Here is a 16588-nt window from a genome sequence, read left to right as displayed (position 1 = left end):
TTTGGCACTGCCTTTCTTTGGGACTGGAAAGAAAACTGAACTCTTCCAGTTCTGTGGTCACTACTCAGTCTTCCAGATTTGCTGGCATATTGAGTGCAGCACTTTCACAGCGTCATCTTTTAGGATTTGAAATAGCTCAGCTGGAATTCCATTACCTCCTCAAGTTTTATTTCTTAATGATACTTCCTAAGGCCCACTTGACTTCACATTCTAGAATGTTTGGCTTAGTTGAGTGATCACATCATTGTGGTTATCTGGGTCATGAAGATCTTTTTCATCTCATTCTCCTGTGTATTCTTGCCACGTTTTCCTAATAGAGTCTGCTTCTGTTAGGTCCATGCTGTTTCTGTCCTTTATTGAGCCCATCTTTGCATGAAATGTTCCCTTGGTATCTCTTAATTTTCTTCAAGACACCTCTAGTATTTCCCATTCTACTGTTATCCTCTATTTCTTTGCATTGATCACTGAGGAAGGCTTCTTATCTCTCCATGCTATTCCTTGGAACTGTGTATTCAAATGGGTATATCTTTCCTTTTCTCCTTTGCCTTTCGCTTCTCTTTTTCCTCAGCTATTTGTAAGACCTCCTCAGACAACCTTTCTGCCCTTTTGCATTTCTTTCTCTTGGGGATGGTCTTGATCACTGCCTCTTGTACAATGTCACAAACCTCCGTCCATAGTTCTTCTGGAACTCTATCAGGTCTGATCTCTTGAATCTGTTTGTCTTTTCCACTGTATAATTGTAAAAGATTTGATTTAGGTCATACCTGAATGATCTAGTGGTTTTCCCTACTTTCTTCAATTTAATTTTGCAATAAGGAGCTCATGATCTGAGCCACAGTCAGCTCCTGGTCTTGTTTTTGCTGACTGTATAGAGCTTCTCCATCTTTGGCTGCATAGAATATAATCAATCTTTGTTGTGCAAAAGCTTTTAAGTTTCATTAGGTCCCATTTGTTTATTTTTGCTTTTATTTCTAAAATTCTGGGATGTGGGTCATAGAGGATCCTGCTGTGATTTATGTCGGAGAGTGTTTTGCCTATGTTCTCCTCTAGGAGTTTTATAGTTTCTGGTCTTACATTTAGATCTTTAATCCATTTTGAGTTTATTTTTGTGTATGGTGTTAGAAAGTGTTCTAGTTTCATTCTATAAGCAAGGTGAAAAGACAACCCTCAGATTGGGAGAAAATAATAGCAAACGAAGCAACAGACAAAGGATTAATCTCAAAAATATACAAGCAACTCCTCCAGCTCAACTCCAGAAAAACAAATGACCCAATCAAAAAATGGGCCAAAGAACTCAACAGACATTTCTCCAAGGAAGACATACAGATGGCTAACAAACACATGAAAAGATGCTCAACATCACTCATTATCAGAGAAATGCAAATCAAAACCACAATGAGGTACCATTACACGCCAGTCAGGATGGCTGCTATCCAAAAGTCTACAAGCAATAAATGCTGGAGAGGGTGTGGAGAAAAGGGAAGCCTCTTACACTGTTGGTGGGAATGCAAATTAGTACAGCCACTATGGAAAACAGTGTGGAGATTTCTTAAAAAGCTGGAAATAGAACTGCCATATGACCCAGCAATCCCACTTCTGGGCATACACACCAAGGAAACCAGATCTGAAAGAGACACGTGCACCCCAATGTTCATCGCAGCACTGTTTATAATAGCCAGGACAGGGAAGCAACCTAGATCCCCATCAGCAGACGAATGGATGAGGAAGCTGTGGTACATATACACCATGGAATATTACTCAGCCATTAAAAAGAATTCATTTGAATCAGTTCTAATGAGATGCATGAAACTGGAGCCCATTATACAGAGCGAAGTAAGCCAGAAAGATAAAGACCATTACAGTATACTAACACATATATATGGAATTTAGAAAGATGGTAACGATAACCCTATATGCAAAACAGAAAAAGAGACTCAGATGTATAGAACAGACTTGTGGACTCTGGGAGAAGGCGAGGGTGGGATGTTTCAAGAGAACAGCATTGAAACATGTATATTATCTAGGGTGAAACAGATCACCAGCCCAGGTTGGGTGCATGAGACAAGTGCTCGGGCCTGGTGCACTGGGAAGACCCAGAGGGATCGGGTGGAGAGGGAGGTGGGAGGGGGGACCGGGATGGGGAATACATGTAAATCCATGGCTAATTCATTTCAATGTATGACAGAAACCACTGCAATGATGTAAAGTAATTAGCCTCCAACTAATAAAAATAAACAGAAAAAAAAAAAAGAATATAATCAATCTGATTTCAATGTTGACCATCTGGTGATATCCATGTGTAGAATCATCTCTTGTGTCGTTCGGGAAGAGGGTGTTTGCGTTATCTTGGCAAAATTCTGAAAGCCTTTGCCCTGTTTCATTTTGTACTTCAAGGCCAAACTTCAGGTATCTTGTGCCTTTCTATTTTTGCATTCCAGTCCCCTATGATGAAAAGGAATCTTCTTTTGGTGGTAGTTTTAGAAGGTGTTGTAGGTCTTCACAGAAACCATTCAACTTCAGCTTCAGCATTACTGGTTCAGGCATAGACTTGAATTACTGTGATACTGAATGGTTTGCCATGGAAACTGACACACATCAGTCTGTTGTTTTTGAGATTGTACCCAAGTACCGCAGTTTGGACTCTTTTGTTGACTATGAGGACTACCCCATTTCTTCTAAGGGATTCTTGCCTAAAGTAGTACAGATAATCGTCATCTGAATTAAATGCGCCCATTCCAGTCCATTTTAGTTCACTGATTCCTAAAATGTCAATGTTCACTTTTGCCATCTCCTGTTTGACCACGTCCAATTTATGTTGATTCATGGACCTAACATTCCAGGTTCCTATGCAACATTGTTCTTTACAGAATTGGACTTTACTTCCATCACTAGTCACACCCAGAACTGGGTGCTGTTTTCGCTTTGACTCCGTCTCTTCATTCTTTCTGGAGTTATTTTGCCACTGATCTCCAGTAGCATACTGGGCACCTACCAACCTGGGGAGTTCATCTTTCAGGTTCCTATCTTTTTGCCTTTTCATACTGTTTATGGGGTTTTGAAGGCAAGAATACTGAAGGGGTTTGCCATTCCCTTCTTCAGTCGACCACATTTTGTCGTAACTCTCCACCATGACTCATCTGTCTTGGGTGGCCCTACATAGAATGGCTCATAGTTTCATTGAGTAAGACAAGGCTGTGGTCCATGCGATTAGATTGGTTAGTTTTCTGTTATTGTATATTTCATTCTGTCTGCCCTCTGGTGAATGAGGATAAGAGGCTTATGGAAGCTTCCTGATGTGAAAGCCTATACTATCCTGTAAAAATGGATAACTAGTGGAAAGCTGCTATGTAACATAGGGAGCCCAGCCTGGCTGTCTGTGATGACCTAGAGAGGTTGGATGTGAGCAGAGAAGGAGGCTCAAGAGGGAGGGTAAACGTATAAAATTATTTCTGATTCACATTGTTATATGGCAGAAACCAACACAACATTGTAAAGCCATTATCCTCCAATTAACAAAATTTTTAAAATAGCATAAAAAAGAAAGTCAAAGAATATTAAAAAATTACCCTAGAAGTCTAAAAATAAAATTGCACTTAAAAAGATAAAATGTTGGGCTTCCCTTGTTGCCCAGTGGTAAGGAATCCATCTGCCAATGCAGGAAATAAGGGTTCAAATCCCTGATCTGGGAAGATCCCCCATGCCATGGAACAACTAAGCCCATGTGCCACAACTCCTGAGCCTGTGCTCTAGAGCTCAGAAAGTGCAACTCCTGAAGCCCACATTCCCTAGAGCCTGTGCTCAGCAAAAAGAGAAGCCACAACATTGAAAAGCTACATACCACAACCAGAATGTGCTCAAGCTTGCCACAACTAGAGGAAAGCTGGCACAGCAATGACGACGAAGCACAGCCAAAAATAAATAAATAAACAGAAATTTAAAATGTTTTCTAATACCTATGATACTTGCAACAATTCAAATAATGGAATATAGCAACTTTTAAAACAAATTGTTGTGAGATTTAGTTTTTTCTGTGAAAATCTGGCAGTTCAAGTTATAGGAATCTAGGTTATTCAATATAAAAATTCCAGTGATTTCTCATTCCTATCCTTTGTTATTTTAAGGATTACATATCCAATATTCAATACTGTGGGATTCCTTTTATGTCAGAGCTTTTTATAAGAGAGTGGAAGTACAGAAAGAGTTTAAGATCAAATATTCTAAAATCCAACAGATCTATTCACCTCTGATAAAAGTTCTACTATGGATATGACCCTTGAGAATCAAAATAAGAAAGCTTATTTAGTTTCTATGTATTAAGAGAAACAAGGAATCTCTTTTGATTATTAACTGGAAAAAGATTGTAATCGTAACTGTAATTAGCTTCTTAAGATACTACATCCTCTTAAATTTAGATGTGCCAGGCTGTCAACCGTGGTTTAAGACAGCATTACAACTAAGTAAGACAAGAGTTTTGAGACACATGCTAATGTCTCAAGTTTCATCATGGCCACAAGTAAACAGTATATATCATCTAAAATTTCATTATTATTACACTTTTTGAAAAAAAAAAAAAAAACCCCAACAAATGCCATCTTAATTTCAAGCTTTTTATCATTAATAATTGCACAAAGCATATCGTCTACCAAAGCTGAGAACAGAGTAACTTACCCTGTCATGAAGAGTCCAGCCAACATATTTTAGGTAACTGTCATTCAAAAAGGCATCACTATACATTTTCATCCATACTCCAATTTCTTCAATACAAATGGCTCTAATTTCAGCAATAGCATCACTAGGGAGGAAAAAACAAAAGAAAAAACAAAGAAAGAAAAACATCTGACTAACATTCAAAGGTAGAATGGACTTCGTACTTATTTTCAGCAAACAATAAAAACAGTATTATCCAAATACTGGGCTTCCCAGGTGGTGCTAGTGTTAAAGAACCCGCCTGCCAATGAAGGAGACATAAGAGATGCAGGTTCGATCGCTCAGTTGGGAAGATCCATTGGAGAAGGAAATGGCAACCACTTCAGTATTTTTGCCTGGAGAATCCCATGGGCAGAGAAGCCTGGTGGGGTATAACCCATAGGGTCACAAAGAGTTGGACACGACTGAAGCAACTTAGCACAATGCAGATACTGTTATTTATACATGCACTCTCAAAGGTCTCCAACTGGAATATCTTCTATTCTTTATATGACTTCTATAAAAACTACCAATAACAAACTGAAAAAAAAAAATGCTTCTGGAAATCATCTTATTTTGACTCAAGTGCTGTATTTTCAGCAGACTTGGAAATGGCATTTGCAGCTTTCTGAAAACCACACAATTATGGGATCATTAAATATGTTAAAACCTCTAAGGAACTAGAGTATCAATATCCAAATAGAGAATAAAGTAGAATTCAAAAACTGTTTCTCTAAATAACTGTGAGTTATAAGCTAGTACACATCTAAAGAATTAAATGAAAATAATTTTCATGAACAATAAATTAGTGTTTATGAGGCAAAATTTTAGAAGTCTGTATTCTTTGAAAATGTATGAGCATTTGTGTTCAGTCGCATCTGACTCTGTGATCCTATGGACTGTAACCCACCAGACTCCTCTGTCCATGGAATTTTCCAGGCAAGAATATAGGAGTGGGTTTCTATTTCCTGCAACAGGCCATCTTCCTGACCCAGAAATCAAACCTGTGTCTCCTGCATTGGTAGGCAGATTTTTTATTACTGTGCCACTCGGGAAGACCTTACAAAACCCAGGATCTTAATTCATGTTTAGTCACAAAACAACAATCCTGGTGATTACATTATGAAGTTGTAGGAGAAAAAACTGCAAAAGTCAAGGTCTCTGGCTCTGTGCCCAGACAACTTTTCACCTCATCATCAGCATCCACCACAACCCCTTGGGATTACTTCTACTCTAAAATCTGTGCACCACAAACACACACGACATTAACTTTTTACCTTATCTTTCAACAGGTTAATAATTCTGGCTAAAAACACTCCCAAATTATACAATATGGTAAATCCTAACTTTCTTTTGTAGATCAATCTTAAAGGTTTCTGAGCTTCCATACATGAATACATAGTTAAAACTTCAGGTAACTTTTAATTCTCCAATTTACACAAGGCAATGATCTATCAAGGTGCTTTTCTTGGTTCCTCTTTTGCTATGAGTGCTAGTATTCTAATATTTAATTCTCTGCTCTAAAAAATTTTAGTTCCTTCTAAGTCCATGTCATTGTTTAAAAAATAAAAATATGAAACACTCTCTCTCAAAAGTATACTACCAATTACAGAGTTAAGGTCTTCCTACATTTTTGTTGTTGTTGCTGTTGTTAATACCTTTTTCTCTATAGCACGAAGGCGAATGATACAGACTTTGGAGCTAGACATCTTGAGTATAAATCCTAACTCTGCTATTTACTAGCTGCAAGTTACTTCCCTCTTTCTTAATTTCCTCATTGGTAAAACAAGAATAATAATGGAATCTAGACCTCATATGTACTGTGAGAAGGTGTACCTGTGAGAAGGTCTGAGAGTAAAATAAAATATTTAAAAATGTGTTTGCGTGCATGTGTGCTCAGTCACTTCAATTGTGTACGACTCGTTGTGATCCTGGGGATTACAGCCTGCCAGGCTCCTCTGTCCACGGGGATTCTCAAGGCAAAAATACTGGAGTGGCTTGCCATGCCCTCCTGCAGAGGATCTTTCCAACCCAGGGATCGAACCCATGTCTCTTATGTCTCATGCATTGGCAGGTGGGTTCTTTACCACTAGCGCCACCTGAGAAGCCCAGAACTGTGTTCTGTATCTACTAAAACCTTCCATAAATGTTCATTACTATAATCTTTTAATTATCATCAATCTAGACAAGATAATATAAAAAGCAGCTTAAGAGCTGTAAAAGAATGTTCCCTGACCTGTAAAATACTGAATGTAATAGATTAAGGGCATTTTCTAAATATGAAACATTTATTTTTTTCTGAATATGAAACATTTCAGACATTACAAAGCTATTAAACTTTAACTTCATACTACATATTTTGAAACTTTACATACATTATATCTTGTAGATATTGTCTTCAACTTGGTATTTTCACAAGTCAGGTTTTATAATTTATACATACTGATTCATATAGCTTCAACTCCAATATATTAACTTTAACTGATGTTCAGTGATCTTTTCTACAAATAAATTACAAATTACTTATACATTATCTCAGTAGCAAACCCTGGTTGTTTCCCAGTTTTTGGTTTTATTAACAATGAATGCCATAAGCATTTTCTTACATGTTTCCTCATGCACATGTGTAAGGATTTCCCTAGGGCAGTGTTCTTCAGCACATTATGAATGACAACCAAAAGTGTTCAGCACAGAAAACACTAAAGTGCTTCACTTGGGGTGAGGCAAGTAAGTATTTTTTCTTGGAACATCTGTGTACTTGATGTAGGACATGGTCAATGCAGGAATCTGCCTACAGTGCAGGAGACACAGGTTCAATTCCTGGGTTTGGAAGATCCTCTGGGGAAGGAAATGGCAACCCACTCCAGTATTCCTGCCTAGAAAATCCCATGGACAGGGGAGCCTCTGGAGGGCTACAGTCCATGGGGTTGCAAGAGTCAGACACGAGTTAGGGACTAAATCATGGTCAATGAAGTCTGTGAGACAGTGTTGTTATACTTAGAAGTAGAATTTAATGGCTGAGAATGAATACACATCTTCACCTTAATTAGATATTAACAGATTTCTCTATACAGTGCTTTAAATCCCTGCCTGACATCGTCTTCTACTATTTCATATAAATTTCCACCCCTAAGAACTACAAGTTCATATACTTTGGTTCTACTGGAGTAAGTCAAAAACAAAATAAACAAACAAACAAAATAGCTCCCCATCCAAAAACAAAACATAAACACAAAATACCCATTTTAGCTCTCCCAGTCCTACCATGCAGTCACTCCCAGAGATCTATTACACTTACTTCCTGTTGAATTACTTTTGTAAAGACTAATCCTAAAATAAAAATAAAAACCAAAACAAACCCAAACTGGGCTGAGTTTTCTTTTTTTCTTTTTTTAACTACACCATCTCAGGGAAGCAGGCAAAGGAGAAAATGAATAGGTAGAGGATTGTGACTAAAACTATAGTAATTATGGGACTTCTCTCATGATCCAGTGGTTAAGAATCTGCCTTCCATTGCAGGGGACATGCACTGGATCCCTAATCTGGGAGCTGGATCCCACGTGCCATGGAGCAAGTAAACCCATGCATCCCAACTATTGAGTCTGTGAGCCTCAACTGGAGAGAAGCCCATGCACTACAATGAAAGATCCCATAAGCAGCAACTAAGACCTGATGCAGACAAAAATAAATGAATAAATAAATAAATATTACAAACAAACTTTAGTGACTATTAAGTATGGTAATTCATAATATATAGCTCAATCATTCTTCTACTCATTACTATTGGTATTATCCTTACTATTGGAATTGAGCTTATGGATGGGTGATTTCCAAGGCTAGAGAATATAAAGGTTTAGCTTTATTTCAATAGGAAAAACTGAAAACAGTGTTCAAAATCTTTTTTTATAACCATATCTATGTCTAACCCTAATCTTTAATGTTTTCTTTTAAAAAAAGTATTTTTTGTTTGAGTATAGTTGTTTTACAAAGTTGTGCTTTTCCTGCTGTATAGCAAACTGAATCAGCTATATGTATACATATTCTAACGCCATTTTGGCTCACTTATTAGACTCCCCAAAGCTCATGATTTTGGAACACAGTTCTCCTCTGTGTGCACTGCCAACATTCTGATTCAGCTTTTCTTCTTGGAATCCCAGTACCTGTCTACTTCAGATGCTCATCTAACCCCTTCAACTTCAATTTAAATGTGTGTGATAAGATAGCTCATTTTACTACTAATAAAAGTCCCTTGGTGATTTTTCTCCAATTTGGGTTTTGGAGTGCTAACCTACTTTGCTTGGTGATAGCACCCTACTAACCATTCTCTACATGTAATTATATTATGTAATCATAGATTACAGAGTAGAATTTTTTGATGGTGGTCTTAAAATTTTCATAGATTTTGTTACTATTCCCTATAGTGGAGGCACATGCCTCTTTTCTTGAATATGGGTGTCTTTATTGCTTCTTGTTACATGGCAAAAGATAACCAATATTACTAGTTTTCATACTGTTCAAGATGAGGGTGAAAGATGACAGTGAAAAAGCTGGCTTAAAACTCAAAACTCAAAAACTAAGATCATGGTAGCTGGTCCTATCACTTCATGGGAACTAGATGGGGTAAAAGTGGACAGTGACAAATTTTATTTTCATGGGCACCAAAATCACTGCAGACAGTGACTGTAGCCAGGAAATTAAAAGATGTTTGCTCCTTGGAAGAAAAGCTATGACTAAACCTAAACAGCATATTAAAAAGAAGAGACACCTCTTTGCAAAAAAAGATCTGCATAGTTAAAGGTATGGTTTTTCCAGTAGTCATGTATGGATGTGAGAGTTGGACCATAAAGAAGGTTAAGCACCAAAGAAATGATGCTTTCTAACTGTGGGGCTGGAGAAGACTCTTGAGAGTCCCTTGGACTGCAAGGAGATCCAACCAGTCCATCCTAAAGGAAATCAACCCTGAATATTCATTGGAAGGACTAATGCTGAAGCTGAAGCTCCAATACTTTGGCCACCTGATACACAGAGCCGACACACTAGAAAAGATCCTGGTGCTGGGGAAGATTGAAGACAGGAGGACAAGGAGAGGACAGAGGATGAGATGGCTGGATGGCATCATTGACACAATAGAAATTAGTCTGAGCAAACTCTAGGAGATAAAGAAGGGCAGGAAAGCCTGGTGTGCTGCAGTCCACGGGGTCTCAAGGAGTTGGAAATAGTGATTGTGCAACCACAACTATTAGTTTTATTATTATTAAAGGCCTTTACCAATTAAGCCATAACCAATTTTCTTCTAGTTTAGTCCGTGAATGAGTTCTTTGGTCCAAATATCTCAACTATACAGACTACATGTCTGTGATCATTCCTACACATACAGTGGTGTCCTCATTCAACTCTGACTATGTACAATGATTATTCTTTCAAGTTCCAGTAAAGTTTCAGTTCTTTCACGATCCATGGCATATTCTCTCATTATCAGAGAATGCTTTCTTGCTTTCCAGGAACTAACATTCTATTTAAGTATATGAAGTAGGAAATGAAAATTCAGTATACTTCTAAATATTCCCTGGTTTGATTACAGTATATCTTTTGATACACAGATATATTCTCATGTAAGAGTCTTTCAGTCCTTGATTTTCATACTAAATTTATTTTTAACACCTTGATCTATTTCCAAAGGCCTCACTCCATTTCGAAAGATAACATTTAGCTGCAGGTGTTTGTGGACGTTTCCAAAGTAAAGAGTAAACTGGGGGAGCAAAAAACTTAGTAAGACAAGAGGAAAGGTATAAAGACAATAATATGAGGGACTAATTTCTATTAGTTCTAGTACTGGGGTCTTGAAATGAACAACTAAAAATGAAGTCAGAATTCACATTGTTGTTGATATTTAGTCAATAAGTCATGCCTGACTCTTGATTGTGACCCAATGAGCTGCAGTCTGCCAGGCTCCTCTGTGCATGGGATTTCCCAGACAAGAATACTGGAGTGGGTTGCCATTTCCTTCTCCAAGGGATCTTCCTGACCCAGGGGTCAAACCAATGTTGCCTGCTTAGAGGTGGATTCTTTACCATTGAGCCAATTGGGAAGACCAGAACACCTTTACCTGCAAACTTAAAAGAAAGAAAAAAACTAGAAAAGAATAATTCTGTGGCAATTAATCCTTTGCTGTACCTCTTTTTTTTTTCACAGTATAAAAGAATAATTATATTCATTTCTGTGGAAAACTTCCACACTTTATTGATCCTCACAGTTACTGTACCTTTAATTTAATATCTGGACTTGTTTTTGTTTTGAATTCCTTTCCTGCCAGATGAAATTTAAATTGTTTTCTATTAATTTTAATTAAATGTTTTGCAAACTATCCTTATAGATGCTTTCCCAGTAAGAAAGAATGCTAAATTGGCAAATAAACAAGTTTCAGAGACAAATTCTTAGTTAATATACATGTTTTGACACAGTTATCTCTCTTATACAAGAAATCTCACGAGAGTACTAGAGTTGGAGTTGGAAGTATAATTACAAAAGCTGAGAAGGTCTGCTATCTAAATTGTACAACACAGTAAATTGATGTCTCAACCAATTTTGTCACTACTGTTTTGGTAAAAAATTTACATTTTTCAACACAACACAACTCTTATAAGGTGGACAAAAGCCTAAGGGAGAAAAGAATAGAGTCACTAAAAAGTCATACTGTATCATTCACTGGAGTGTGAATAAGAACTAGAGAAACATAGCTTGCAGAAAATGATTAAAATATTCACTTAGAGAGTGTTAAACGTTAATAAAGGGCAGTACAGGGAACACTGAACCATGTAAAATGACGGAGGGAAACACAGAGTCAAAGAAGGCTTGTGAGAGGCAGTAATGTTTGTATAGACCCAAACAGCTGAAACTCTCCTGGTTTGCTTACTAAATCCAAATCTTCCACTCAACTATTTCAGTGTTTAAATAACCAGTGTTATTTAAAGCCAGGGTCCCTAATCTCTGGGATCTAATGCCTGATGAAATGAGGTGGAGATGAAGTAATAATAATACAAATGAAGGGCACAATATATGAATCCTTGTAAAACCATTCCCCTTCACATCTGGTGCATGAAAAAATTGTCTTTGATGAAACCAGTCACTGGTACCAAAAAGGTTGGGGACCACTGATTTTAAGTGCATCAGAAACATAATAAGCTTACAGAAATTAAAAATGTATTTCCTTTCTTTTGCTGCATTACCCATTAGAAAAAATACTGGCGAAATACATGACAGTGCATTATATCACTAAAAGTCTCCGACAGAACCGGTGACATCACTTCAGTTCAGTTGCTCAGTCGTGTCCGTTTGCAACCCCATGAATCACAACACGCCAGGCATCCCTGTCCACAACCAACTCCCGGAGTTTACTCAAAATTATGTCCATCGAGTTGGTGATGCCATCCAGCCATCTCATCCTCTGTCGTCCCCTTCTCCTCCTGCCCTCAATCCCTCCCAGCATCAGGGTTTTTTCCAGTGAGTCAACTCTTCACATGAGGTGGCCAAAGTATTGGGAGTTTCAGCTTCATAGTTATCTGCTATCTTGTATTACCCCTTAATACGTTACTATTAACAGAAGTTTATGTATAAGATTAAAAAGTGAATGTCAAGGATACTTGACATTAACTTTCAAAGAAAACTATATTTAATTTATATTTACATTGAAACTATGAATTTGACCCACATTTTTACGTCAAGGATGAAATGTCAGGAAGGAGATTAAAGCAACAGAATGACAGGTTTACTCATAATAAATCATATCATTGTATAGTATAAGAATAGTTCTGAAAATATGATTTGAAATGTTCCATTATTATATTAAAAAAAATGGAAGACTCAACAGGTCTTTCACAATGGGTTTAGCACTGAGCTACCAGGGAAGCCCCAAAACATTTAAATTCTTTTACTAACACTAAAATAACAGTCTTTCTTTTCTGATTGCTTTTAATGAAGACTTTTTCTTGGTCTTTGATGTTTCGTACTTTGACTATGGTATGCATAGATGTGAAATATTTTTCTTAACCTACTTAACATTCATTAATTTTTTCAATCAATTTTTCTAACCAATTTTTGAAATTTCAGTAAATTTTATTACTACTTTCCAAAATGTCTCTCTTCTTTTGAAATATTATGTAAAGGACTTACAAAGCCTCTCAAATTATCCCCCCCCCTTTTTTTTTTCCAGAAATGCCATTCTATTACATTCTATGTCTGGGTAAATTCCTCAGTATTATATTCTAATTCACTAACAGTCTCTTCAACTGTCTAAAGTATATTTTCTTCACTAAATATATATCCATTAATAGAGTTTTTATATCTGGTATTTAAAAATTGTATTTTTAAGTCTACTTGTGTGTATTATATGCCATTTAATTGTTGAATAAACTGAGTCATTTGGCATATGAATTTCCCACATTCTGGACTAAAATGATACCATAAGGATTCAGTCACACAGAATGATCTTCTATTTTCTGTATTTCCTATAACTAGGAGTTAAATCTAGCGACATATACATTAATGTTTAGTTTTGGTTTGAAGTTGGGGTGGCAGGCGAGACACACAGCATCAACTGAAACTTGCATCTCTCCATGGAACGTCTGTTTCTATGTACATGAAGTAGCATCTTTCTTTAACAAATAAAATAGATTAAGAGATACTCCTGGAAAAATCAATAACCGGTATTCATGGCATGCTAATCACTCTGGCAAGAAGATCATACTTTTACATTGTATCAAAAATGAGCTAGTTCATCAGGCACTCTGTCTATCAGATCTAGTCCCTCGAATCTATTTGTCACTTCCACTGTATAATCATAAGGGATTTGATTTAGGTAATACCTGAATGGTCTAGTGGTTTTCCCCACTTTCTTCAATTTAAGTCTGAATTTGGCAACAAAGAAGTTCATGATCTGAGCCACAGTCAGCTCCCAATCTTGTTTTTGCTGACTGTATAAAGACTTCTCCATCTTAGGTTGCAAAGAATATAATCAGTCTGATTTTGGTGTTGACCATCTGACAATGTCCATGTGTAGAGTCTTCTCTTGTGTTGTTGGAAGAGGGTGGTTGCTGTCACCAGTGGGTTCTCTTGGCAAAACTCTATTAGCCTTTGCCCTGCTTCATTCTGTACTCCAAGGTCAAATTTGCCCGTTACTCCAGGTGTTTCTTAACTTCCTACTTTTGCATTCCAGTCCCCTATAATGAAAAGGACATCTTTTCTGGGTATTAGTTCTAGAAGGTCTTGTAGGTCTTCACAGAACCACTGAACTTCAGCTTGTTCAGCATTACTGGCCGGGGCATAGACTTGGATTACCATGATATTGAATGGTTTCCCGTGGAAATGAACAGAGATCATTCTGTTGTTTTTGAGACTGCATCCAAGCACTGCATTTCAGATTCTTTTGTTGACTACGGTGTCTACTCCATTTCTTCTAAGGGATTCTTGCCCACAGTAGTAGATACAATGGTCATCTGAGTTAAATTCACCCATTACAGTATATTTCAGTTTGCTGATTCCTAAAATGTCAACATTCACTCTTGCCATCTCCTGTTTGACCACTTCCAATATGCTTTGATTAATGGAACTAACATTCCAGGATCCGACACAATACTACTCTTTATAGCATCGGACCTTGAGTCCATCACCAGTCATATCCACAACTGGGTGTTATTTCTGCTTTGGCTCCATCTCTTCATTCTTTCTGAAGTTATTTTATCACTGATCTCCAGTAGCATATTGGGCACCTACCGACCTGGGGAGTTCATCTTTCAGGGTCTTATCTTTTTGCTTTTTCTACTGTTCATGGGGTTCTCAAAGCAAGAACACAGAAGTGGTTTGCCATTCCCTTCTCCAGGGGACCACATTTTGTCAGAACTCTCTACCATGACCCGTCCATCTTGGGTGGCCCTACATGTCATGGTTCATAGTTTCATTGTGTGAGACAAGGCTGTGGTCCATGTGATTAGACTGGTTAGTTTTCTGTGATTGTGGTTTTCAGTCTGTCTGACTTCTGATGGAGAAGGCTAACAGGCTTATGGAAGCTTCCTGATGGGAGAGACTGACTGAGGGGAAAACTGGGTCTTGCTCTGATGAGCAGGGCCATGCTCAGTAAATCTTTAATCCAATTTACTGTTGATGGGTGGCACTGTGTTCCCTCCCTGCTATTTGGGCTTCCCTGGTGGTTCAGAGGTTAAAATGTCTGCCTGCAATGCGGGAGACCTGGGTTCGATCCCTGGGTTGGGAAGATCCCCTGGAGAATGAAATGGCAACCCACTCCAGTATTCTTGCCTGGAGAATCCCATGGATGGAGGAGCCTGGTGGGCTACAGTCCATGGGGTTGCAAAGAGTCGGACATGACTGAGCGACTTCACTAAACTATGGTGGAGGTGAGGAAGGTAACAGTGACCTCCTTCAAAAAATCCCATGCATGTACTGCTACACTCAGTGCCCCCAACCCTGGAGCAGGCAACCACCAACCCATGCCTTCACTGGACATTCCTGGACACTTACAGGAAAGTCTGGGTCAGTCTCTTGTGGGATCACTGCTCCTTTCTCCTGGGTCCGAGTGCACACAAGGTTCTGTTTGTGCCCTCCAAGAGTCTATTTCCCAGCCCTGTGTAAGTTCTGGCAGCTCTATGGTGAGGTTAACGCAGACCTCCTCCAAGAGGGGTTATGCCATATGCAAGTCTGCTACACCCAGAGCTCCTGTCCCTGTGGCAGTACACTCCTGACCTGAACTGTCACAGGAGATGCTCAACACAGTTCTGTCTCGTCTCTGTGGGGTTCCTGGGTCCTGGTGGACAAAGTTTGTTTGAGCCCTCTGAGTGTCTCTGGCAGGAATGGGACTTGATTCTGAACTCGAATTTGCCCCTCCTACCATCTTACTGGGCTTCTCCTTTGCCCTTGGGCGTGGGATATTTCCTCACAGCTGTTCCTAGACAGAGTGCGTGATGAACTATGGATAGAAATTCGTGACACTGTATAGGAGGCTGGGATCAAGAACTTCCCTAAGAAAAAAGAAATCGAAAAACCAAGAGAGTTCCAGAAAAACATCTATTTCTGCTTTATTGACTATGCCAAAGCCTTTGACTGTGTGGATCACAATAAACTGTGGAAAATTCTGAAAAAGAGGGGAATATCAGACCACCTGACCTGCCTCCTGAGAAACCTATACACAGGTCAGGAAGCAACAGTCAGAACTGGACATGGACCAACAGACTGGTTCCAAATAGGAAAAGAAGTACCTCAAGGCAGTATATAGTCACCATGATTATTTAACTTCTATGCAGAGTACATCATGAGAAACGCTGGGCTGGATGAAGCACAGGCTGGAATCAAGATTGCTGGGAGAAATATCAATAACCTCAGATATGTAGAAGACACCACCCTTACGGCAGAAAGTGAAGAAGAATTAAAGAGCCTCTTGATGAAAGTGAAAGAGGAGAGTGAAAAAGTTGGCTTAAAGCTCAATATCCAGAAAACTAAGATCATGGCATCCAGTGCCATCACTTCATGGCAAATAGATGGAGAAACAATGGAAAAAGTGGCTGACTTAAAAAAAAAAAAAAAGTGGCTGACCTTATTTTTGGGGGCTCCAAAATCACTGCAGATGGTGATTGTAGCCATGAAATTTAAGACGCTAACTCCTTGGAAGGAAAGTTATGACCAACCTAGATAGCATATTAAAAAGCAGAGACATTACTTTGCCAACAAAGGTCCGTCTAGTCAGGCCTATGGTTTAATCAGTATTCATGTATGGATGTGAGAGTTGGACTATAAAGAAAGCTGAGCACCGAAAAATTGATGCTTTTGAACTGTGGTGTTGGAGAAGACTCTTGAGAGTCCCGTGGATTGCAAGGAGATCCAACCAGTCCATCCTAAA

The 16588-nt window shown here is 38.4% G+C and overlaps 1 protein-coding gene across 5 annotated transcripts in view; it reads right to left on the bottom strand.

Annotated features, from left to right (window-relative positions):
• STAG1 (STAG1 cohesin complex component) overlaps positions 1-16588 on the bottom strand; it is a 505242-nt gene that overhangs the window by 137392 nt on the left and 351262 nt on the right. For all 5 annotated transcript variants that reach the window (XM_070466701.1, XM_070466702.1, XM_070466703.1 and 2 more), the window contains one exon: positions 4669-4792. In XM_070466701.1, the coding sequence (XP_070322802.1) occupies positions 4669-4792 (124 nt within the window). The remainder of the gene's footprint in view (positions 1-4668; positions 4793-16588) is intronic.

Source organism: Odocoileus virginianus, chromosome 4, assembly GCF_023699985.2.
Source record: "Odocoileus virginianus isolate 20LAN1187 ecotype Illinois chromosome 4, Ovbor_1.2, whole genome shotgun sequence".
In the NCBI taxonomy this organism is placed as follows: domain Eukaryota; kingdom Metazoa; phylum Chordata; class Mammalia; order Artiodactyla; family Cervidae; genus Odocoileus; species Odocoileus virginianus.
Note: the sequence above shows the minus strand (reverse complement) of the source record. Positions and strands in the feature narration are given on the sequence as shown.